At 42.4% G+C, this 24972-nt stretch overlaps 1 protein-coding gene across 1 annotated transcript in view; it reads right to left on the bottom strand.

Moving 5' to 3' along the window:
- Nucleotides 1-24972, bottom strand: part of LOC126341885 (regulator of G-protein signaling 11) — a 1532239-nt gene that overhangs the window by 241050 nt on the left and 1266217 nt on the right. Inside the window, exon 4 of the mRNA XM_050001809.1 lies at nt 19556-19652. Coding sequence (XP_049857766.1) covers nt 19556-19652 — 97 coding nt within the window. The remainder of the gene's footprint in view (nt 1-19555; nt 19653-24972) is intronic.

The raw sequence follows: 24972 nt of genomic DNA, 5'->3' as shown, positions 1-24972 counted from the left end.
TCTGTGCGACATTTTGTAAACTTTTTTTTGTCCTAATAAAACCCCATGTCATTCGAAGCATGTGTGTCAATTTTTACCTCTCTATCTACATTATTCCGTGGTTTATTAATTTTTCAAATTTATACTGACTTTTTGATCACCCTGTATTATTGTAGGCGTTGATTTGCTGTCGATTCTGATAAGAATAATCTTATCACTGAACTGTACATACTAACTCACTCTGCCCTGCCTACCTGTTCATGACAAATCCTACTCCATTACACAGTTTCCTGCTGTAGCTGATATTTCTCTATATTCGTCTGTCCAGATATCCTCATCTTCTTTCTTTTTCATTTAACTAATGGCCACTATATCTAGTCTGCGTCTTTTCTGTCCCTTTGCGGATTTACTAGCTTCCCTACCACATTAAGAGTTCTGGAATTCCTCGTTTCGACTCGCGGAATGTTACCCTTTCGTATGTTATTCAGTCTTCTTCTAATGGTAATCTAACCCTTGGCAGCCCCTCCCGGAGATCCGAATGGAGGACTAAGTAGGAATCTTTTGCCAATGGAGAGATCATCGTTATCCAACTACACTCCTGGAAATTGAAATAAGAACACCGTGAATTCATTGTCCCAGGAAGGGGAAACTTTATTGACACATTCCTGGGGTCAGATACATCACATGATCACACTGACAGAACCACAGGCACATAGACACAGGCAACAGAGCATGCACAATGGCGGCACTAGTACAGTGTATATCCACCTTTCGCAGCAATGCTGGCTGCTATTCTCCCATGGAGACGATCGTAGAGATGCTGGATGTAGTCCTGTGGAACGGCTTGCCATACCATTTCCACCTGGCGCCTCAGTTGGACCAGCGTTCGTGCTGGACGTGAGGACCGCGTGAGACGACGCTTCATCCAGTCCCAAACATGCTCAATGGGGGACAGATCCAGAGATCTTGCTGGCCAGGGTAGTTGACTTACACCTTCTAGAGCACGTTGGGTGGCACGGGTTACATGCGGACGTGCATTGTCCTGTTGGAACAGCAAGTTCCCTTGCCGGTCTAGGAATGGTAGAACGATGGGTTCGATGACGGTTTGGATGTACCGTGCACTATTCAGTGTCCCCTCGACGATCACCAGAGGTGTACGGCCACACCATGATGCCGGGTGTTGGCCCTGTGTGCCTCGGTCGTATGCAGTCCTGATTGTGGCGCTCACCTGTACGGCGCCAAACACGCATACGACCATCATTGGCACCAAGGCAGAAGCGACTCTCATCGCTGAAGACGACACGTCTCCATTCGTCCCTCCATTCACGCCTGTCGCGACACCACTGGAGGCGGGCTGCACGATGTTGGGGCGTGAGCGGAAGACGGCCTAACGGTGTGCGGGACCGTAGCCCAGCTTCATGGAGACGGTTGCGAATGGTCCTCGCCGATACCCCAGGAGCAACAGTGTCCCTAATTTGCTGGGAAGTGGCGGTGCGGTCCCCTACGGCACTGTGTAGGATCCTACGGTCTTGGCGTGCATCCGTGCGTCGCTGCGGTCCGGTCCCAGGTCGACGGGTACGTGCACCTTCCGCCGACCACTGGCGACAACATCGATGTACTGTGGAGACCTCACGCCCCACGTGTTGAGCAATTCGGCGGTACGTCCACCCAGCCTCCCGCATGCCCACTATACGCCCTCGCTCAAAGTCCGTCAACTGCACATACGGTTCACGTCCACGCTGTCGCGGCATGCTACCAGTGTTAAAGACTGCGATGGAGCTCCGTATGCCACGGCAAACTGGCTGACACTGACGGCGGCGGTGCACAAATGCTGCGCAGCTAGCGCCATTCGACGGCCAACACCGCGGTTCCTGGTGTGTCCGCTGTGCCGTGCGTGTGATCATTGCTTGTACAGCCCTCTCGCAGTGTCCGGAGCAAGTATGGTGGGTCTGACACACTGGTGTCAATGTGTTCTTTTTTCCATTTCCAGGAGTGTATATGCAACACGTGCCCTTTGAAACGTGAGCCCTTAATGCAGTGGTTCCCGTTGCCTTCTTTCTTCGTTATGGTGATGCCGTAGGTCATTGCTGATTCTTCAGTCTACGTAGGGGCAGTTTCCCGCCACAGAGGTAAGAGGTACCGCAAACAGTTGTCCAGTAATCCACCTTCTTTGACAATGCAGGACGTTTTAAATATTATTCAAAGACGGTACTGCCAATCAATTAAGAGTTATTGAAATATATTGAAGGAAATGAAATTTGTGACACAACTTGACCAAAAAAGGGATTGGCTTACAGGGCACATCGTGAGTCATCAGTGAATCATCAGTTTCTTAAGGAAGAGCGAGGACACCGGCGCCTGAATAGAGTAAGTAGGCTCGAGTGATTGAATGTTGCGGTAGTTACAGAGACAGAAGCATCAAACCAGTCTTCTGGTCTGCAGAATTATTTCAGCGCCTGATACATCGCTAATTTACTGCATGCTGCATGCTATAGTTCCACATAGACACTCACTCTTTTGTTTTGGTCATCAGTCTACTGACTGGTTTGATGCAGCCCGCCACGAATTCCTTTCCTGTGCTAACCTCTTCATCTCAGAGTAGCACTTGCAACCTATGTCCTCAATTATTTGCTTGACGTATTCCAATCTCTGTCTTCCTCTACAGTTTTTGCCCTCTACAGCTCCCTCTAGTACCATGGAAGTCATTCCCTCATGTCTTAGTAGATGTCCTATCATCCTGTCCCTTCTCCTTATCAGTGTTTTCCACATATTCCTTTCCTCTCCGATTCTGCGTAGAACCTCCTCATTCCTTACCTTAGTCCACCTAATTTTCAACATTCGTCTATATCACCACATCTCAAATGCTTCGATTCTCTTCTGTTCCGGTTTTCCCACAGTCCATGTTTCACTACCATACAATGCTGAACTCCAGACGTACATCCTCAGAAATTTCTTCCTCAAATTAAGGCCGGTATTTGATATTAGTAGACTTCTCTTGGCCAGCGTACTAGCGTACTAGAAAGCCGTTGCGAAAAGCCGTCCCAGCGGAATCTGTTAAAAAGAAACTCGGCTGTATGATGAAGTGCAGTGCAAAATCTAAAAATTTTACCGTTCTATATATTCTCTTTTTCTATAATATAGCTGCATGACACAAACAAAAGAAATTCAAATTACTAATAAGCCTATGAAACTAGTGTATAAAAGCGAGAGTACTTGGAATAGGATCTGTCTCCACCAGCGATGTAGCTACATTCAAACTCTGCAGAATGCTGGCAGCCTGAATTTTACTCCATACCATACTCACTTAACTTTGGAGGCAAAGCATCCGAGGAGAGCGCGGATAAGTGAAAGTCTTCATTGGAGCTTATCAACGTGTAATCGTCTCGTATTTGTAAGACGAGTACACTGGTGGCGATAATGCCAAGATGCTTGCTTCTGTTAAAACGCAAATCAGAAAGAAACGTCAGTGAACAGCCTCGGACGTTGAACTGAGCTCAAGACTGCATGTGAAAGCCTTAATTGTACTAATGTCATAGACTCTTAATTTGTAATAGCGGCTAATGGAAATTTATCAACGTATTAGATTCAAATGGCTCTGAGCACTATGGGACTTAACATCTGTGGTCATCAGTCCCCTAGAACTTAGAACTACTTAAACCTAACTAACCTAAGGACATCACACACATCCATGCCCGAGGCAGGATTCGAACCTGCGACCGTAGCAGTCCCGCGATTCCGGACTGAGCGCCTGAACCGCTAGACCACCGCGGCCGGCTCGTATTAGATTACTGGAGATTGTAAGCATGTATGTCGAAATGTGGAGGACCCAGGTTAGTCGGGTGGGGAGATTTTTTTTTTTATACCAAAAGGGAGAAGAATGAATCCTAATACGTTTCAATATGAGACCAATTCGTGCGTCAGCACAATGACACCGTGATATTGCATTTCGAAATAATAGGGCGGACCATGGTGAAATGCAGATGAGAACCTTCTGAAATAGAGAATATCATTTAATTTATTGAGAGTATTCAACAATAAAAAGCATCGAATACATCTAGATTAGGGGTAGTCAATCGTTTTTACCTGTCGCTCACTTCTGTGTCTCCACTAGCAACAAAATTTTCTAACCGCCCACGAGTTCCGCAATAATAGTGATTTAAAAAGTAGGAAATTAACTTTATCTTATAAATTTTGTTAAGCAGCGTTACAGCAAGCTAAGCACATAAAAATAATTACTTACCAAATACTTAGTTAACGTTTTATGAAAATCTAATGAAAATACTTTTAATACCCGTAGCAGCTATCGCCCACCAAGAAATCTGGATCGCTCACTACGCGGCAGTAGGCACCACACTGACTAAGGCTGACGTAGACAGTGAAACGGCTGGAAAAAATTACCAGATCCAGAAGGTACGGCAAGTCACTTGATACAGCTGCATATCCACAATACTGCATACTTCACAGGCGGCTGTCGAGATGAAAATTAGTGTAAATTATGACGTCTCAGCCTCTGTTAACAAAATGTTTTTGTTCGGTCTGGTAAAAATAACATTCTGGTGCAGACATTTCAGAAACGTCGTTGCGGAGTTGAGGATCTATAACAAACCTCAAATGTACTTCCAAACCACATTTCTTCCATGGATGCGGAGATTGTAAAAATTATACTCAGTACTGGGACAAACTCGGCTTCTCAGCATATTTCGCCACATTTAATATTTAGTGTGCTTCAAATGAAGACTTATTGTTAAAGAGACATTAGTTGAAGCGTTCTTGTAATACATAGAAATCCAAGTATTATTATAGATCACATATTTGCTAGGAGTGGCTCAATACTGAAACAATGGAGATTCTGTTCAGCGATGCGTGTTAAGACATGTGTCCACCAAATTTCTGGGACATGCACCAGATATATGCATGTGAAGTATTGCAGACATAATTGGAAACAGAATCTGAGTATGGTATTCATACTCTTAAACATTAAGCTGAACTCATTACATTAAAAACATAGTATATTGTTATTAATTATCAATGTCGGAGTTCGCATACAAAAGAACACTCGCTTGTCGAATAGGGCACGAAGGCTAACAATGAATCAAGCGAAAATACTACGTTGTAAGTCAAGACAAAATGACTTGTGTAGCACATATGTGGGCAGCAGTTGATCATCAGAGGTTTGCGGTTGTTTTTTCGCTATTGACGTGGTACATTGACAGCTGAAAACAGGAAAAATGCAATTTGCCTGAAAAGCTTTGAAAAGTCGAATTTGCTGTGCTGAACAAATTATGACGCTCGAGCGTCAGTAATTGATGGAAGCGAACAAATGCGTATATTACGTTTGCTGGCTGTATAGCCCACACTTGCTGTGACCCAGTTATGGTTTGCAGCAGTAAACATATTTCACCACAGAGAAACAAGCGCTTTAACCATAGAAAATAATGTCAAAGTAATGTACGAGTCGTGCTGTTATCAAGTGCATTGTCAATATTAAATAGAAAACATTTCTTTATCTTCTGCGAAATTATATTTATCTGGTCACGAATCGGTTTTTGGATTGTTAGGCCATCTTAAGGTGACAACTGAATGCCGCAAACGCACATGAAAATGACGTGCGAGCTACACAGATTTTATTTATACAGAAGGTACAAAAGATTCAAAGATGATGACATGTAGAGTGTTCACATAGAATAGCGTTATATGTTTTGTCACACGGAAATAGTTAATTTAGCTAAAAAAGACAACTAAAAATTTAGCGTGTAGACACATTTAACAACTGATGAGAAATGTGCAACATTAATTTTAAGCAGTTAATCAGAGAACCGACTCTTGAAGATACACTATGTGATCAAAAGTATCCGGTCACCTGGTTGAAAATAACTTACAAGTTCATGGCACTCTCTATCAAATGGTTTAAATGGCTCTGACCACTATGGGACTTAACATCTGAGGTCATCAGTCCCCTACAACTTAGAACTACTTAAACCTAGCTAACCTAAGGACACCACACACATCCATACCCGAGGCAGGATTCGAACCTGTGACCGTAGCGGTTGCGCGGTTCCAGACTGAACCTCCTGGAACTGCTCGGTCACAGCGGCCGGCGCACCCTCCATCGGTAATGTTGGCATTCAGCGTGGTGTTGGCCCACCCTTAGCTTTGATGACTCTCGCAGGCATACGTTCAACCAGGTGCTGGAAGGTTTCTTGGGGAATGGCAGCCCATTCTTCACGGAGTGCTGCATTGAGGAGAGGTATCGATGTCGGTCGGTGAGGCCCAGCACGAAGTCGGCGTTGTAGGACATCCCAAAGGTGTTCTATAGGATTCAGGTCAGGACAGTCCATTACAGGAATGGTATTGTCGTGTAACCACTCCGCCACAGCAGTGCATTATGAACAGGCGCTCGATCGTGTTGAAAGATGCAATCGCCATCCCCGAATTCCTCTTCCACAGTGGGAAGCAAGAAAGTGCTTAAAACATCAATGTAGGCCTGTGCTGTGAAATGTAGGCACTACACACGCTGGCAGATGACGTTTACAGGGCATTCTCCATACCCACACTCTGCTATCTGATCGCCACATTGTGTACCCTGATTCGTCACTCCACACCACGTTTTTTCGCTGTTCAATCGTCCAATGTTTACGGTCCTTACACCAAGCGAGGTGTGGTTTGGCATTTACCGGCGTGATGTGTGGCTTATGAGCAGCCACTCGACCATGAAATCCAAATTTTCGCACATCTCGCCTAACTGTCATAGTACTTGCAATGGATCCTGATGCAATTTGTAGCTCCTGTGTGATGGTTTGGATAGATGACTGCCTATTACACATTAGACCCTCTTTTCAACTGTCTACGGACTCTGTCAGTCAACAGACGAAGTCGCCCAGTACGCTTTTGTGCTGTATGTGTCCCTTCACGCTTCCACTTCACTATCATATTGAAAATAGTGGACCTTGGGATGTTCAGGAGTGTGGAAATCTTGCGTACAGACGTATGACACAAGTAACACCCAATCATCTGACCACGTTCGAAGACCGTGAGTTCCGCAGAGCGCCCCATTCTGCTCTCTCACGATGTCTAATGAGTACTGAGATCGCTGATATGGAGTACCTGACAGTAGGTGGCAGCACAATGCAGCTAATATGAAAAAGTATGATTTTGGAGGTGTCCGGATACTTTGGATCACATAGTGTAACATCGTACACCTGTCGGTGATTCGACTCGGCTTACAACAGGGAATCAGTTACAGCATAACTGAAAACGGCTGTAAATAGGAATACAAATAAAGATCTTTCTGATTAGAAAAAAAAGACAGATTTCAGAGTACCCGAAATTTCAACGTGAAAATCTCTTCTGCAGCACTGACAATGATTAGCATCGACGGACAAAGTTCAAGAGCGTGGTAGAATACACTTTAGACAGGTAAGTGCCTATAAAAATTATGTGGGTTGGAAAAAATCCACTGTTGCTTGACAACCGTGTTAGAAACCTGCCACGAAAGCAAAAAGAACGGCATTGAAAATTTTAACTTAGCCAAAACCTTGTAGATTAACAGAAACTTAACGAATCCAAATTTAGCGTAAGAAGGGTATGCGTGAAGCGTTCAACGAATCTGGAAGTGAAATTGTACCTATCGATTTGACAGTAAATGCTAAGACGTTTTGGTCTTATGTTCAATCGGTAAACGGATTGAATGACTAATTACACAACTACAGTTTAATCAGTAACTGGTACCAGTTACTTTCACAATATGCGATGAGTATTCGTATGGAGTGATTTGAAGTGGAACGAGCACATAAAATTAACCGCCGGTTAGGCAAACGTCAGGTTCATTGAATGAATCCTTCTATCAATGAAGGAGGTAGCTTATAAAACACTCATTCGATCACTACTTGAATACTGCTAGTCAGTCTTGGATCCGTACCAAACAAATGGTTCAAATGGCTCTGAGCACTATGGGACTTAACATCTATGGTTATCAGTCCCCTAGAACTTACAACTACTTAAACCTAACTAACCTAAGGACATCACACAACACCCAGTCATCACAAGGATCCGTACCAGAAAGGACTGACAGAGGAAACAGAGAACACCCTAAGAAGTGCAGCACGTATCGTTACAGGTTCAGTTAGTAAGCGCGAAAGAGTCACGGATATGCTCCGTCAATTCTAGTGGCAGGCGCCGCAAAAAGACTTGCATCACGGTATGGTCTACTGTTAACGTCCGTGATCGTGCTTTTCTAGAAGAGTCAATCAATACACTGCTTCCTGCTTCCTCCTACCTACATTCCGCGAAAAGATTGTGAAGATAAAATTGAAGGGTTTCTCTCGGACCATACGCTACTGGAACAGAGAAAGGGGGAATGACATTGGCACAAGTAACATCCTCTGCCAAACACCGTAAGGCGGCTTGCAGAGTATAGGCAGTTAATTGTAGCCTCAAGAGGGCCTAAGAAGCCGAAAGCCAAATGAATTTAATTTTGCACGACATTAAGAAGTGTTTCCTGTTTAATATTATTGTATTCTGTAGAGCACTACAAAAAATTCTGTGAATGTTAACCGCATTATTATTTACGTAGTAATCACTTACAAGAACTGGTAGCTATGACACAGGGTTGCAAGTAACGAATAATTTAATTTTTTTATGCAGACACATCAATAGAAGCTTTGCATCACCCCGGTTCCCAGAACTCGTGAACATAGACGTTGACTGGGGATATTGTATCACAGACACAGACGAAGATGTAAAACTATGAATGAGCAGAACCTATTAGACGGAGGGGGTCCAACAGCCGATCAGTTCCAGCCATTCCACCAGGAAGGAGGTGCACGGCTTATGTTGTCTGTAGTTCAACAATGCCTAGACGGTCAATACCGCAGTTCGATGGCGTCCGCATTGTTACTTTGTGCAAGAAAGGACTCTCAACAAGGAAAGTGTCCAGGCGTCTCGGAGTGGACCAAAGCGATGTTGTACGGACATAGAGGAGATACAGAGAGACAGGAATTGTCGATGACATGCCTCGCTCAGGCCGCCCAAGGGCTACTACTGCAGTGGATGACCGCTACCTAGGAATTATGGCTTGGAGGAACCCTGACATCAACGTCCCCAAGTTGAATCATGCTTGTCGTGCAGCCACAGGACGTCGTGTTACGATTCAAACTATGCGCAATAAGTTGCAAGATGAGCAACTTCACTCCCGGCGCCCACGGCGAGGTCCATCTTTGCAACCACGACACCATGCATCGCCGTACAGATGGGCCTAACAACATGCCGAATGGACAGCTCAGGATTGGCATCACCTTCTCTTCGCTGATGAGTGTCGCGTATGCCTTCAACCAGACAATCATCGGAGACATGTTTGGAGTCAACCCAGTCAGGCTGAATGCTTTAGACACACTGACCAGCGAGTGCAGCAAGGTGGAGGTTTCCTGCTGTTTTGGGGTGGCATTATGTGGGGCTGACGTTCGCCGCTGGTAGTCATGGAAGGCGCCGAAATGGCTGTACGATACGTGAATGCCATCCTCCGACCGATAGTACAACCATTGCAGCATATTGGCGAGGCATTCGTCTTCATGGACGACAATTCTCACCCACCTCGTGCACATCTTGTGAATCACTTCCTTCAGGATAACGACATAGCTCGGCTAGAGTGGCTAGCATGTTCTCTAGACATGAACACTACCGAACATGCCTGGGATATATTGAAAAAGGCTCTTTACGGACGATGTGACCCACCGATCACTCTGAGGGATCTACGCCGAATCGCCGTTAAAGTGTGAAACTATCTGGACCAACTGTTCCTTGATGAACTATTGGATAGTACGCCACGATGAATGCATGCTTGGCCGGCCGATGTGGCTGAGCGGTTCTAGGCGCTTCAGTCTGGAACCGCGTGACCGCTACGGTCGCAGGTTCGCATCCTCCCTCGGGCATGGATGTGTGATGTCCTTAGATTAGTTAGGTTTAAGTAGTTCTAAGTTCTAGGAGACTGGTGATCACCGCTGTTAAGTCCCATAGCGCTCAGAACCATTTGAGAGCATTTCCTTCCACAAAGTGACAATGCGTACGCTATCGAACTGCGGTTTTGACCGTCTAGGCATGGTTGAACTACAGACAACATAAGCAGTTTACCTCCTACCTGATGGAATGACTGGAACTGATGGGCTGGTTAGTTAGGTTTAAGTAGTTCTAAGTTCTAGGGGACTGATGACCTCAAATGTTAAGTCCCATAATGCTCAGAGCCATTTGAACGATTTTTGAATGCAGGCATGCTCAATGCAAGAGGAACTGCTTGTGGGTATTGGAGGTACCGGAGTATGCAGCAATCTGTACCACCACCTCTGAAGGACTCGCTGTATAGTGGTACAACATACGGAGTGTGGATTTCATTAGCAATAAAAAGGGCGGAAATGATGTTTATGTTGATCTCTATTCCAATTTTCTCTACTTTTCCGGAACTCTCGGAACCGAGCTGAAGCAAAACTTTTTTGGTAAGTATATATATGCATTAGGAAGTGACGAATCAAAATTTGTACCGAACTTGTGTCTCCAGTTCGCAAGGCAGACGCGCTAATCACTACGCTTCACCGGATTTGCATAGCTGCACGGACTACTCTAGCACGCCTCCCTCCTCAGTCCAAATTCCCACTCACGCTTCTTCTCTCTTGGTATCCATCTTAGACTCGAACAACTTTTTAGAGGCTCTCCAACTGTACTGGAATAGTACCTCAGCATGGAAAGAAACTATATGGTTGCAGAGACCTTTTCAAGTCTCAAACATTTTTAAGACTCGAGAATCTCAAGCGTGCTATTCCAATATAGGTGGAAAACCTCTGCAATGTTGTTCGAGTGTAGGGTGAATACCAAGTGGGCTGAGGCATAAATGGGAATGTGGTGTGGGAAGGTGGCGTCCTAGATTGATATTTGGACAGAATTTTGATTAAGCGTTTGAAATTAAGTAGTATATCGACGAAAATTCACATTTTTGTAGTAAGCGTGAATTATTTGCAAATAAAGTCAAAGCTGAAAGGCAGTAGAACTTGTTTGGTGAAATTTTTGATACAAGAACTAAGGAAAGTGAGTGTGAATAACGTAATATGGTGTTGTTGAAATGTGACCGAAGTAATTGTTGCGCACAGCGTAATATGCAAATTAAAGCGATACAGGGCTGCCAAAAAACTGAATGCACTCCATAAAAATATTTTAAATGAGGTTCGGAGCGTGTACTGACTGACTACGTAGTTATGATGTTACGTTATCACTTTTAAGATTTTGCAAAATAAGTGTTTTCATGGTTTGTTAAATGATCTTCAGTGTCAGATATATTAGAATCTTGAACATGACTCTCAAGAGCAACGGGGAGTAAGCTTCAATTAATAAAGTAAATAGCCAATCACTTGCCGGAAGTTTATTTATTTAAACTTGACCTATGCTTCGGTATTGCTGTGAGCCGCTTCTTCAGAAATATGTGGTATACATAATTAACATTTAATTTCGCTATGGAGCAAACTTGTCAACTAATCACCCTACGAAAATGTATGAATTAGTACTCGAGCGGTATCAGGATGCTCATCAACACGATCAGAGGCGAGTGTATCCTTAATCGCCATGTGAACATTCGTTTCCTCAAGTACATCGCTAGACTGCATAGCTTCCCTAGAGTTTGGGTTTCTTGTCAAATTTTATTTTTGTGTACGGTAACTGATATATTTAAAAACGACGAAGAAAGAACTCGAAATGAAATGCTACTGGAGATGGTTTTGAAGTCACAAACGTTTTTTTTTAAATAATTACTTTCTAGGGGGATCTGAAGTCTGTGGTAACTAACCGATATATTAATATTCGTTAAAGAAACACAAACTAGTAGCTCACAGTGTGAGAAATCACTCGTAAAACATTGTTCCTTTCACGTAGGCAAGTGAAAGACGTCTTTTTATGCTAGATTTTAGCTACTCAAACTGCTGGAAAGTGATGTTGGTGTAGGAAATTGTGAAGGAGCGATTTACTAATATATCAATCTTAAGTAAGTCTAATATATTCACAAAGAAATTTGCTTACGAAATCGTTGTTCGACCACTTCTGAAGTGTTTCTTTTCATCGATTTTGAACATTTACAAACATAAATTAACAGAAGGATAGGTCCAAATAAAAGCTGTTGTGTTAGTCACAGAGGCTGTTCAACAATCTCTGATTGGCGGCGCTACGAAAACGATATTCTTCATTGTGATTGTCATTACTCCTGAAATTTAAGGAACAGCTGCCCGATAACGGTTGAAAAACGGAGTACTTCTTCCAACTACTGGTTATGTGTTGGTTGGATAAGTTCTGGCGCACAGGGAAATACGTCCAGTGATTGTTCAATTCATCGTCGATTCGAATAATTTGGGGGAAAGCTATTCTGCACCACCGTGTGTAACGTTTGCCACACGTACGGCGGTCTTCGGAGTTCAAACGTATATATAGAAGAAAGTAGATATGTTTACTTTCCTTCTTTTGCATTGTTTTGCTTAAATTAACGTTGAAGCTCAAATAAAAGAGTAACTTCATGTCCTACGTAGTACCTCAACAAAAGCAAGCTAAGGAGGGTTGCGATGTTCCCTGTGCAGTTAGATAGGTTTGTACAAGAGAGCATAAGATGTTTCGGATACAGTAAGATCTTCACGTTCCGTAATTAACTAGGTTTTGAATGAATAATCTTTATTTGCCTGTCTCTAAATTCATAGTTCAGAAAATAAAGGTTCTCTTGTACAAACCTATCCCATCGACGTCAGAGTTATTGGAAAGGCAGCAGAATTTCGGATTAAAGAATACTAGGACTGGAAATTGACCGCCGTGTTTTTTAAGGAACCACTGCGTATTCGCCTGAAGTCATTCGGCAACACCATGGAAAAACATGTATAAGGATGTACGAGTGGGGTTTTATTCCCACAGCAACATAATACGTGCCAGTATCCTTACATATGCCCAATAATTTAAACAATGTGAACCAAAAATTTATCACTTTTGTTGAGGAATGTTTTGTTGTATAGGCTGTTGCGCGAAATCAACATATACTATATTTTTCAGATTTGTTGTGTGTCTTTTAACGGGTATTTACTTTACATCGACAAGAATATTAAAGTATTCATAAAAGAAGAATTAATAATGTGTCTATAGAAATACCACGTCATGTTTAGCTGTTTAGTTGTTATTAAAATATCAAAGGAGAATTTTTCAACTGAATTTTCATACTCATACAACAAACAAGACAAATTTGTCATGGTCTTGGTATTTGATATGTGATTCGAGTAATTGTGATTAGATGAAGCCGATCCTAAAATCATTTATGGTTCAAAATCTATGAGTAAATAAAAACACATGTCAACTTGTATGAACGTCCGCACTAAATATTCTAAGAGGGTGCCAAAACTCTAAAACTGTTAGTTTTAACATAAATGAAATGGTCAATTTCGAAACGTCATGTCACAAGGAACAACTAATTACTTAGTTAATGACACTCTACATCCTAAAAGGGAGCCACAAGTGTCCCCTCTTCATCTCTCTCCCCCCCCCCCCCCCCCCCACCCTTCCCCTCCCCACCTCACCACCTTTCACGCCCACTCCAACCCCGTCCAATCACTAATTTCCGTAAGATTAATCTTTAACATAGATGGTGGAAGTATTGTGTGTCGGATTACTGAACGCACGACTGTGTGGTACCTACGAGTCGTGACATCTACATGTTATCGTTTCCAAATGAATACATTTCGTCTTATTGCATGGATTAAATTCGTAACTGCACATTTCGAAGATAAATTCATTCCGATTTTTTTAAAGTGCGTTTTAGATAGTTACATATCGATTACTTACGCCCCTTTAAAGCCTTTTCTGATACTACAGGATAGATGATTCGATATGTGATTGAAATTATTCGGTCTGAAAGAAAATACCGTAACATGAAGATGAAGAGGTGTAAAGCTACTACTGGCTATTCTCTGTGCCAACGGAGCGAAACACATCTATTAAAGAAATCTCATAACCCTGTATTGATTAAAACGTTATAAAATGCTGTTATATGAGAGATTAGAATATCCCTTATTTTTCTTTAATTGCTATACAGTTTCGGTCACGTAGCAGTAAAGCATTCAGAATTTATTCAGCGCTAGCCAGTGAAGCAGAATGTTATCATCCAGAGATGTAGTGATCTCTGTGAAACCTATTGCATATAAAATGTTGTCATAAGTAGTTCCATTCTCATTGAGGAAAAGAAAGTTAGTGATTACTGCTTTTATCATATCTACAAAGTATTCATTAACAGGATAATATTATAGTGAGAATAGGAGTCATCAGTATAGAGAGCGGCAAATTTATTAACTCATACTCAAAACCTGTTCTGCAGTGATGAACAAGCTTTCGAATTATTATAACAAATAAACTACATACGCGGTATAAATGGGAAAATACGGTATGAAACAAGCTATACAACTTCATTTCAATTTGTATATGTGAATCTCATTTGGATAATTTGACTTTGGGTATGGACGAAAAGATATAAAGAAAAATCCCCAAAGCGAGTTCGTTAGAAAGTGGAAAGGTGGAGGAGAAAAGAAATGTTTCCTTTCAAACAAACTGTAGATTGTTACGCGAATTTCTATGACTTGTTAGCAAAGTTGTAGGGCGCAGAAGTTTCTAAAGCACGCAAAAGTCTCTCACGGATAATGATACGCTGCTTTATCTGGCTTCGCATAGCCCGTTCCGAATGTACACAGCGGGACCGCATGGTTTCATCTTACATGCGGTGTGTTACAAAGAGGCAGGCTTTCGTGGGTAGTCCGAAGAGTAATTTTTGGCAGTGCTAACTTTAATACAATGTCTCTCCGACTACCGTTACTGATAGTCCCTCTGTACAAGAGTAATATTGAGCCATGCTAATTTTGATGCACTCTCTTTCAAACTATCATTATTGGTAGTCACCAAAAGGACGAAGGTCGTTAGTGAGGCTTATTGGTTTGAAGAAGGAAGCCAGAGTGCAGAGGTACTTCCCAAGACGTAACTGGCGATTAAGACGAGCTAGGTAACGACAACCTTATAGACTTAGAGAGCTGCCACAGAAATCACTTGTAAAACGAAACAGCTGCTTATAGAAACGTCTGTTTATATGTGTTTCTGGAGTGTATGTTCTCTCTTGATTTGTGGCTTGTAAATGACAGGATGTGCACCTCTCACAGCATCAGCGGGTGGTGAGACGTCACCTGGTGGTATTGCCACACGTTGTTTGAGCAGGATTATTACTGCTATGTAAGCTAGGCTCTTAGATACCTGATAATCTCAGGATTGAAGCCAAATGTACCAAAGAAATATTTTATTTAAGGTCCCCTGATGCAGGCTAGGGCGGCTGTGAGCTAGGGTGGTGCGAGCAGGTTGTGGAGGCGACGTGGAAGCCCAGGTGGCTGAAGCAGCTGCAAATTAACAAGTTGTATTACTGACGCATGTGTGCTGCTAGACTGAGGTCCTCAGTCAAAGTATCAACTCGATGTTCCTTTGCAGGATCACAAGCAAAAAATAATTTTTAGGAAAGGTGTCAGTCAGTGCTGAAACAAGTCATACCCTCTGCACCAAAATAATGGACATCTCGTGAATTTACTGCAAAAAATTGTACTGTCACGATGCTTCATGGGCCTTTTTTCGATTCCTAAAAATAGGGAAGACCTTAGAGGCCAGTCGTTTTACAATCATTGATGAGATAAAAAGGAAACGTGGACAGGGCTAGAAGCTACCCCAAAGATGGAATTCCGGAAGCGTTTTGGGTTTGTAAAAATCTATGGCGTAGAAGTATAATAGTTAATGCTGACTTTTTTAAAACAGGGTAACATGCAGCTATACTGTATGATTAAATGATGATGGCGTCCTCTTGGGTAAAATATTCCGGAGGTATAATAGTCCCCCATTCGGATCTCCGGGCGGGGACTACTCAAGAGGACTTTGATATCAGGACAGAGAAAAGTGGCGTTCTACGGATCGGAGCGTGGAATGTCAGATCCCTTAATCAGGCAGGTATGTTGGAAAATTTAAAAAGGGAAATGGATAGGTTAAAGTTAGATATAGTGGGAATTAGTGAAGTTCGGAGGCAGGAGGTACAAGACTTTTGGTCAGGTGAATACAGGGTTATAAGTACAAAATCAAATAGGTGTAATGCAGGAGTAGGTTTATTAATGAATTAAAAAATAGCACTACGGGTAAGCTACTACAAACAGCATAGTGAACGCATTATTGTGGCCAAAATAGACACGAAGCCCACGCCTACTACAGTAGTACAAGTTTATATGCCAACTAGCTCTGCAGACGACGAAGAAATTGATCAAATTTAGGATGAGATAAAAGAAATTATTCAGGTAGTGAAGGGAGACGAAAATTTAATAGTCATGGATGACCGGAATGCGAGAGTAGGAAAAGGCAAAGAAGGAAACATAGTAGGTGAATATGGATTGGGGCTAAGAAATGAAAGAGGAAGCCGCCTGGCAGAATTTTGCACAGAACATAACTTGATGATAGCTAACACTTGGTTTAAGAGTCATGAAAGAAGGTTGTATACATGGAAGAACCCTGGAGATACTAAAAGGTATCAAATAGATTATGGTAAGACAGAGCTTTAGGAACCAGGTTTTAAATTGTAATACATTTCCAGGGACGGATGTGGACTCTGACCACAATCTATTGGTTATGAACTGTAGATTAAAATCGAAGAAACTGCAAAAAGGTGGGAATTTAAGGAGATGGGACCTAGATAAACTAAAAGAACCAGAGCTGGACAGAGTTTCAGGGAGAGCATAAGGGAACAATTGACAGGAATGGGGGAAAGAAATACAGTAGAAGAAGAATGGGTAGCTTTGAGGAATGAAATAATCAAGGCAGCAGAGGATCAAATAGGTAAAAAGACGAGGGCTAGTAGAAACCATTGGGTAACAGAAGAAATATGAGTTTAATTGATGAAAGTAGAAAATATAAAAATTCAGTAAATGAAGCAGGCAAAAAGGAATACAAACGTCTCAAAAATGATATCGACAGGAAGTGAAAAATGGCTAAGCAGGGATGGCTAGACGACAAATGTAAGGATGTAGAGGCTCATCTCAGTAGGGGCAAGATAGATACTGCCTACAGGAAATTAAAGAGACCTTTGAACATAGGAGAACCACTTGCATGAATATCAAGAGCTTTGACGGAAACCCAGTTCTAAGCAAAGAAGGGAAAGCAGAAAGGTGGAAGGAGTATATAGAGGGCCTATTCAAGGGCGATGTACTTGAGGACAATATTATGGAAATGGAAGAGGATGTAGATGAAGATGAAATGGGGGAAATGATACTGCGTGAAGAGTTTGACAGAGCACTGAAGGACCTGAGTCAAAACAAGGCCCCGGAGTAGACAACATTGCATTAGAATTACTGGCAGCCTTGGGAGAGCCAGTCCTGACAAAACTCTACCATCTTGTGAGCAAGATGTATGACACAGGCGAAATACCCTCAGACTTCAAGGAGAATATAATAATTCCAATCCCAAAGAATACAGGTGTTGACAGATGCGAAAATTACCGAACTATCAGTTTAATAAGTCACAGCTGCAAAATACTAATGCGAATTCTTTACAGACGGACGGAAAAACTGACAGAAGCCGACCTCGGGGAAGATCAGTTTGGATTCCGTAGAAATGTTGGAACATGTGAGGCAATACTGACCCTACGATTTATCTTAGAAGCTAGATTAAGGAAAGGCAAACCTACGTTACTATTTGTAAACTTAGAGAAAGCTTTTGACAATGTTGACTGGAATACTCTCTTTCAAACAATGAAGGTGGCAGGGATAAAATACAGGGGGCGAAATGCTATTTACAATTTGTACAGAAACTAGATGGCAGTTATAAGAGTCGAGGGGCATGAAAGGGAAGCAGTGGTTGGGAAGGGAGTGAGACAGGGTTGTAGCCTCTCCCCGATGTTATTCAATCTGTATATTGAGCAAGCAGTATAGGAAACAAAAGAAAAGTTTGGAGTAGGTATTAAAATCCATAGAGAAGGAATAAAAACTTTGAGGTTCGCCGATAACATTGTAATTTTGTCAGAAACGGCAAAGGACTTGGAAGAGCAGTTGAACGGAATGGACAGTGTCTTGAAAGGAGGGTACAAGATGAACACCAGCAAAAGCAAAACGAGGATAATGGAATGTAGTCGAATTAAGTTGGGTGATGCTGAGGCAATTAGATTAGCAAATGAGACACTGAAAGTAGTAAAGGAGTTTTGCTATTTGGGGAGCAAAATAACTGATGATGGTCGAAGTAGAGAGGATATACAATGTAGACTGGCAATGGCAAGGAAAGCGTTTCTGAACAAGAAAAATTTGTTAACATCGAGTATAGATTTAAATGTCAGGAAGTCGTTTCTGAAAGTATTTGTATGGAGCGTAACCATGTATGGAAATGAAACGTGGGCGATAAATAATTTAGACAAGAAGAGAATAGAAGCTTTCGAAATGTGGTGCTACAGAAGAATGCTGAAGATTAGATGGCTAGATCGCAAAACTAATGAGGATGTATTGAATAGAATTGGGGAGAAGAGGAGCTTGTGGCACAACTTGACTAGAAGAAGGGATCGGTTGGTAGGACATGTTCTGAGACATCGAGGGATTACCAATTTAGTATTGGAGGGCAGAGTGGAGTGTAAAACTCGTAGAGGGAGACCAAGAGATGAATACACTACGCAGATTCAGGAGATGTAGGCTGCAGTAGGTACTGGGAGAGGAAGAAGGTTGCACAGGATAGAGTAGCATGGAGAGCTGCATCAAACCAGTCTTAGGACTGAAGACCACAACAACAACAACAACAACAACAACAATGCTGTAAGCGAATAAATTCCCGTGTAGTTTGAACACATCTCATATATTTAAAGCTGTAAAGTTACAGAGAAATTAGACGTTAGTGTACATGCATTCCTGTTCATTTCAGAAACTTTGTGCTTGAAGGTATCTATTTAGCATTCCCGCCGTTTATCCGAAGTGATGAAGTATTTTGCAGAAATGAATCGGCAAAGTTGCTGAAAAGCTTATGGATGTAGATTCAGATCTTATCCATTACCGTAGAACACCGTGATTATATATTAAATGTAATGTAGATAAAGTCACTTATAAAATAAGTCTTTATTCCTGTTCAATATCTTGGAACCAATTGAGGCTCTTCTTCAGGTAAGGCATGCAGGTAAGTAGTTACTAGAAAAAAATCTCTCATGCGTGACTGTTCATTTTACACTTATCTTCTATGTATCGCCTGTATATCTTTTGATAGTTTTTGTTAGGGTCGCAGATAGATGATAGAACATTACAAAAGCACCAGAAGAAAATTCCTTAAGGAAATTTCTTTCGACGAATTCTTATAACAAAGAAACCTGGACGTCCGATTACAGCATCATCGGTTATAAAGGCTCCTCAGCTGATAACTCCAAGCAGTTAGTGCCTGTAAGCTAAGGTAATGACACGCGTCGCTTAGGTCACTTATTCGCCGTTACAGATGTGCCTGCGACGGTGCCCTCGTACGCGCACTTAGCATGTTGCGAGGCGCGACTTACCCATGAAAGCAGAGGGGATGGAAGTGAGGAAGAGTTTCTGGCTGCGCACGGGCACCCCGGTCTCAGCGTCCTGCATCTCCCGCACCAGTGCCTCCATCTGCAACACACACACACTCTCCTCACACACTGCTCCAGGTGGTAGGGTGGCAATACATACTAAACACACGTCCTTTACCTACACACTACGTGATATCTTATAGCAAAAGATGTGTAAATGGAGTGTAGTCCAGGAAAAATAGATGTTGCTGAGGCAACTGGATTAGGAAACAAAGTATGAGTTGAGTTTTACTATTTGGATAGGAAAAAAACCGTAGATGTCAGAATGAAAGACGATGCACACTGCAGACGGGCACAAGCAAGAAACGCTTTTCTCAAAAAGAGAACATGTAAACATATCACACAATTTTAATCGTTTTATTTTTAGTTTTATTTGAAACGTCCCCTTAGAAAAATTATACACAACTGGTCTATGTGAAACGTCCTCTTTGAACAATTATACACGAATGTGCTTAAAATGACACACAATATCTTTAGCGCAACGCAATCTGACTTCCAAAAATCCCTACGAAAGAATGGCCCTGACTAACATTAATCTATATGTTTCACAAATCACTTACCTCACAAAAATGTTCGTTACTCGAACTACTGCAATACAGCGAGTGCCACTACTGCCAGCTAACTAAAAGATTCAAACTACGGAAGTCACTAACTACTGATAGGCATAGTTAGCAAATGAAAGATTTTAATAGAGAACAAACAATGTATTTACCTCACTAGTCATAATATATATAGCAGTTCATGACACCAATTCTTACAAATTTCAAAACCCCGCCATTTCTCTCCCCACGTCCACCACTGCTGGCGGCTCACATACAACTGCGCAGCGCTACGCGCTGTTAACATCCAGCTGCCCAACGCTACAATGGCAGACAACAATGCAAACTAAACACAGACTGCACACGGCACAGCCAGTGATTTTCATACAGAGCGCTACGTGGCGGCGGTGTTACCAATAAAAAAACCTAAACAGCCTACTTACATATTCTTTAGTTTCTTGCATCTCACATTTTTGTATTATTTTTACTTTTAGTTGCCTTTAAGATTGTGACTGTTTTTTAAGAACAAAATGAAGCTCTGTGCATGGGGGGCGGGGTAGGGGGAGGGGTGGAGTTAGTCTCATCGCTTCTGGCAGCAAGGTTCACATATTTACACCACAAGATTGACCCCTGCTTCTAATATATTAGCTACCTACTTGAGAAGTGAGTTTGATAACTGCTGCGCAGCAGGGGTAAGGGGCTCCGTATGTTTCATTGCTGCACTAACATGCGTTTCGTAACATAGAAAAGAAGTTCATAAATACTTCGTAAGGTATTATTTTAACTGTATACTCTTTTTGATGAGGGGATGGCCTGATGATAGTACTTGATGCCGAAAACGGTACCCAATAGACAAATTAAAATTGCAACTACGGGCTAAAACAAATACCTTTTCCGTAACTGTTATTCTGTTATTGTGCCTTATCTACACGGTACAGTCACATTAATGTGAACAGCAGTCAGAATTCTAAAGAACCACCTTTCGCGCGGAACTCTGCGAGGCTTGCAGGAAGATAGTCCGTGAGGCTCCAGAAGATGTCGACAGGGATGTAGAATCATACCAACTCCTTTGCCGTGGTTAGCTGCGCTACGTATTTCGACTGAAGATCCATGACGTAAGCCGCCCGATCGATGTGGTGCCACAGATTCGCGACTGGATTTCAATCCGGAGAGTTTGGTGGCCAGGTGAGTACGGTAAACATACAATTTTTTTTTCCAAACCTTTGCAGAGTCGAGGTACGGCAACCTTATAACTTGATTAACATTAAAAAACAATCCCAAGATGCACAACGTTGGGAAGTCAAAAATGTAAACAGAACTCGTAAATACGTAAGACGAAAAGGATAGAAAAGCACAGTTTTTCTTAATCATCTACAGTAACCTCATCCTGGTGCTCTCTGAGCCACGCACGTACACTGCGAGCTGTGTGACGTGTCGCATTGTCCTGTCGCATCGGGCCGAGGAGAAACAGAACACTATTTCATAATCACTTTCTGAGTAGAGAAGGCGAACTAAATACTCGTACAAACTTAGGTCCTACTAACTCTCTTAGAAAATAGCTTTCTGAGATTTTTATGCAAAACACTCCTCCATGATACCGACAAGGGAGAGACTGAGACAATAATTAAATCACTAGTGACTAAGGACTCTGATCGATATGGCGGAGTATCTAGCAGAATACTAAGTACAGTTCTACATATGTTAGCCTAGTACATAGCCAAATCTGCTCCTCTTCCTTTCGGAATGATCAGTTTTCTGAGCGATTAAGGTTCTTAGCAGAGAAACCAGTTTATAAAAAAGGAGAAAGGCAGAGTGTACACAATTTTAGATCTGTTTCTATGCCATCGATGTTTGATGAAGTTATTGAAAAGGCTGTGTATTCAAGGATAATTGTCATTTCAATTCACATAATTTGCTGTCAAGTGTACAATTTGATTTTAGATGTGGTTTAACAATGGGAAAGCTATATTCTCTTTTCTGTGCGAGGCTCTGGACGGATTAAATAAAAAGTTGTGAACGCTAGGCTTGATTTAAATGAAGCGTTTGATTGTGCTGATCACAAAATATTACTCCTGAAGTTGGCTCATTATGGAATAAGGGAAGTAGCTCACAACTGGTTGACCTCTAACTTTGAGAGTAGAGATGAGAAGGTCTTTCTCCACAATATTAAAGATAGCTGCTCTGTGCTGTCCCAGTGGAGGACAGTTAAGAAGGGGGGAGGGGGCGGGTGGGGGTCGCGGGGTATGGAGTGCCCCAGGGGTAGTTGCTGGCGTCGCCACTGCTTCCTGTTTATATATTTGATATGTATTCTAGTGTTACAGCTGATTCTAAAACATTCCCGTTTGCTAATGAAGGATGTTATGCACAGTACTGGCACAGTATCAAATAATTCATTTCAAGACATAAGTTCATGACCTTTAGAAACTAAATTTATGCCAATTCACCGTAAGACTCTACAGTTTCTAAAATACAACTAAACAAACTGACATTCTCACTACGTAGAATGGGCATAGAATTAGTTAGACTAAACAGTTGAAATTCCTTGGTGTTAAAAAAGAGCCGGCCGCGATGGCCGAGTGGTTCTAGGCTCTTCAGTCCAGAACCGTGCGACTGCTACGGTCGCAGGTTCGAATCCTGCATCGGGCATGGATGTGTCTGATGTTCTTAGGTTAGTTTGGTTTCCGTAGTTCTAAGTTCTAGTGGTCTGATGTTAAGTCCAATAGTGCTCAGAGCCATTTGAACCATTTTTTTGTTCAAAAAGACAGTAAGGTGAAATGAAAAGCCCATTCCCAGGATCTTGTTCAGAAAATAAATTCTGCTTCATTTACCATTATAACAATATATGAAATAAATGATACGTCATCATTGTCGTAATGTGGAAACGGAAAGATCTATCTGACGTCCAAAAAGGCATGACCAGAAAGTACTGTGGGCCACCGATGAAAGCATTTACAAAACGGCTAAGTATGTAAACCATTTGGATGCCGTCGTGGTTGAAGGATACCGTGGACGGCAAAATGGAGCTATTCAAAACAGGCGCCGAGGCAACTGCGATGCACCATGGGCCGTAGATGATGGGGCTGAACAACGGCTGCGGAGCTGTGTACGGACAAATAGACGTGCAACTGTTCAGCTGCTAACCGTCCATATGAACCAATGAGCTACCAACAGCGTCTTTTCAACCACAGTTTTAGCGAACGTCAATTCTTGTTGACTTCCGCAACGGCTGTCTGGTTCATGCACTGGACTGATCTTCATCGGCGACGAAGGCAGGAATTTTCGTGCCAATACCCAACTGGGCGTCCACTGAGTGGTCTTCTCAAATGAATCGCGTTCTATTCTCCACAGGGCAGAAGGCCGTTGGCGAGTACGGCCCTGAAACAATCACTGGAAGGGTAGAGGCCAGAGTGAGGAGCTTTACGGTCTGGGAAATGTTTTCGTGGTATTCCGTGGTTGATCTCGTCATCCTGGGAAGCACAATTTATCAAGACAAGTATGTATCTACGCATATGTACCATCTCCACCGTTACATGCATTTTTTTTAATTGTATTTTTTTATCACGTTCCGTATGACCAAATTGAGGAATAAGTCTCCATGGTCATGAGTCAGTATATGAAACTATAACAGAAGAGTAATACCAGAATAGAAGGAGTGAGCGACGTGGGAACTCTTCAGTTTAGACTTGAAAGTGCGTGGATGGATGTCAGAATTCGGATACTACTGAACAGGGGTCGATTATAGATCGCGAACTTACACTACATATTGTTCGAATCGCCCTTTACTGAGCCAAAACCACCCTTTTCGAATCAGGAAAGCTACACAAAAAAATCTTACGTCATACGCCAATGTTCCCGGCAGAAACATTGAGCCAAGCTACCTCAATAGCCGTCTAAAATTGCGAAAGAGTTGCCAGCGCAGGATTTTGCTCACGAGCTGACCTCTCGATTACGTCCCACAAATGTTCTATGGGAATCACGTCGGGCGATCTGGGTGGTCACACCACTCGCTCGAATTGTCCAGAATGTTCTTCACTCCAATCGCGAACAGCCTTGCTTTGGTGACATGCCGCATTGTCATCCATAAAAATTCCATCGGTGTTTGTGAACATGAAATCTATGAATGGCTGAAAGTGGTCTCCAAGTAGCCAAACATAACCATTTCCAGGCAACGACTGTTCCGTTGGACCAGACGAAACAGTCCATTCTATGTAAACACAACCCACACCACTATGAAGCCACTACCTATTTGCATAGTGCCTCGTTGGCAACTTGGATCCACGGATTCGTCGAGTATGCGCGGCACACGAACAGTAACATCAGCTCTTACCAACTGACATCGGAGTCACCGGACCAGGCCACGGTTTTCCAGTCGTGTAGGGTCCAGCCGGTGTGGCCACGAGCCCAGGAGAGGCCCCGTAGAAGAGATCGCGCTGTTAGCAAACGTACTCGCGTCAGTCGTCTGCTGCCATAGTGCTTTAACGCAAATGGAATCTGATAGTCTCGGAACACTCTTGACACTGTGGATGTCGGAATACTGAATTCCCTAACGATTTCCAAACTGCTCGCACCTACTACTCTGTCGAGTACTCCTGAAAAAATTGAAAAATTTAGCGAATTCCCGTGGTACGTTTATTTAAACTTACGACTTGTCGTCTGCATAGGGTGCATAAACGTTTCATTTTATCTGTTATTACTTTTCTGTACTGAGTCGTTCCGTGACTATGGAGACTTGCTTCTCAGTTTGGTCCTGCAGAGCATGACATATAAAATAAAAAGATAAAAATAAAACAAACTGCATGTAAAGGTAGGGATGGTCCCCAG

Source organism: Schistocerca gregaria, chromosome 1 (assembly GCF_023897955.1).
Source record: "Schistocerca gregaria isolate iqSchGreg1 chromosome 1, iqSchGreg1.2, whole genome shotgun sequence".
Lineage (NCBI taxonomy): Eukaryota > Metazoa > Arthropoda > Insecta > Orthoptera > Acrididae > Schistocerca > Schistocerca gregaria.
Note: the sequence above shows the minus strand (reverse complement) of the source record. Positions and strands in the feature narration are given on the sequence as shown.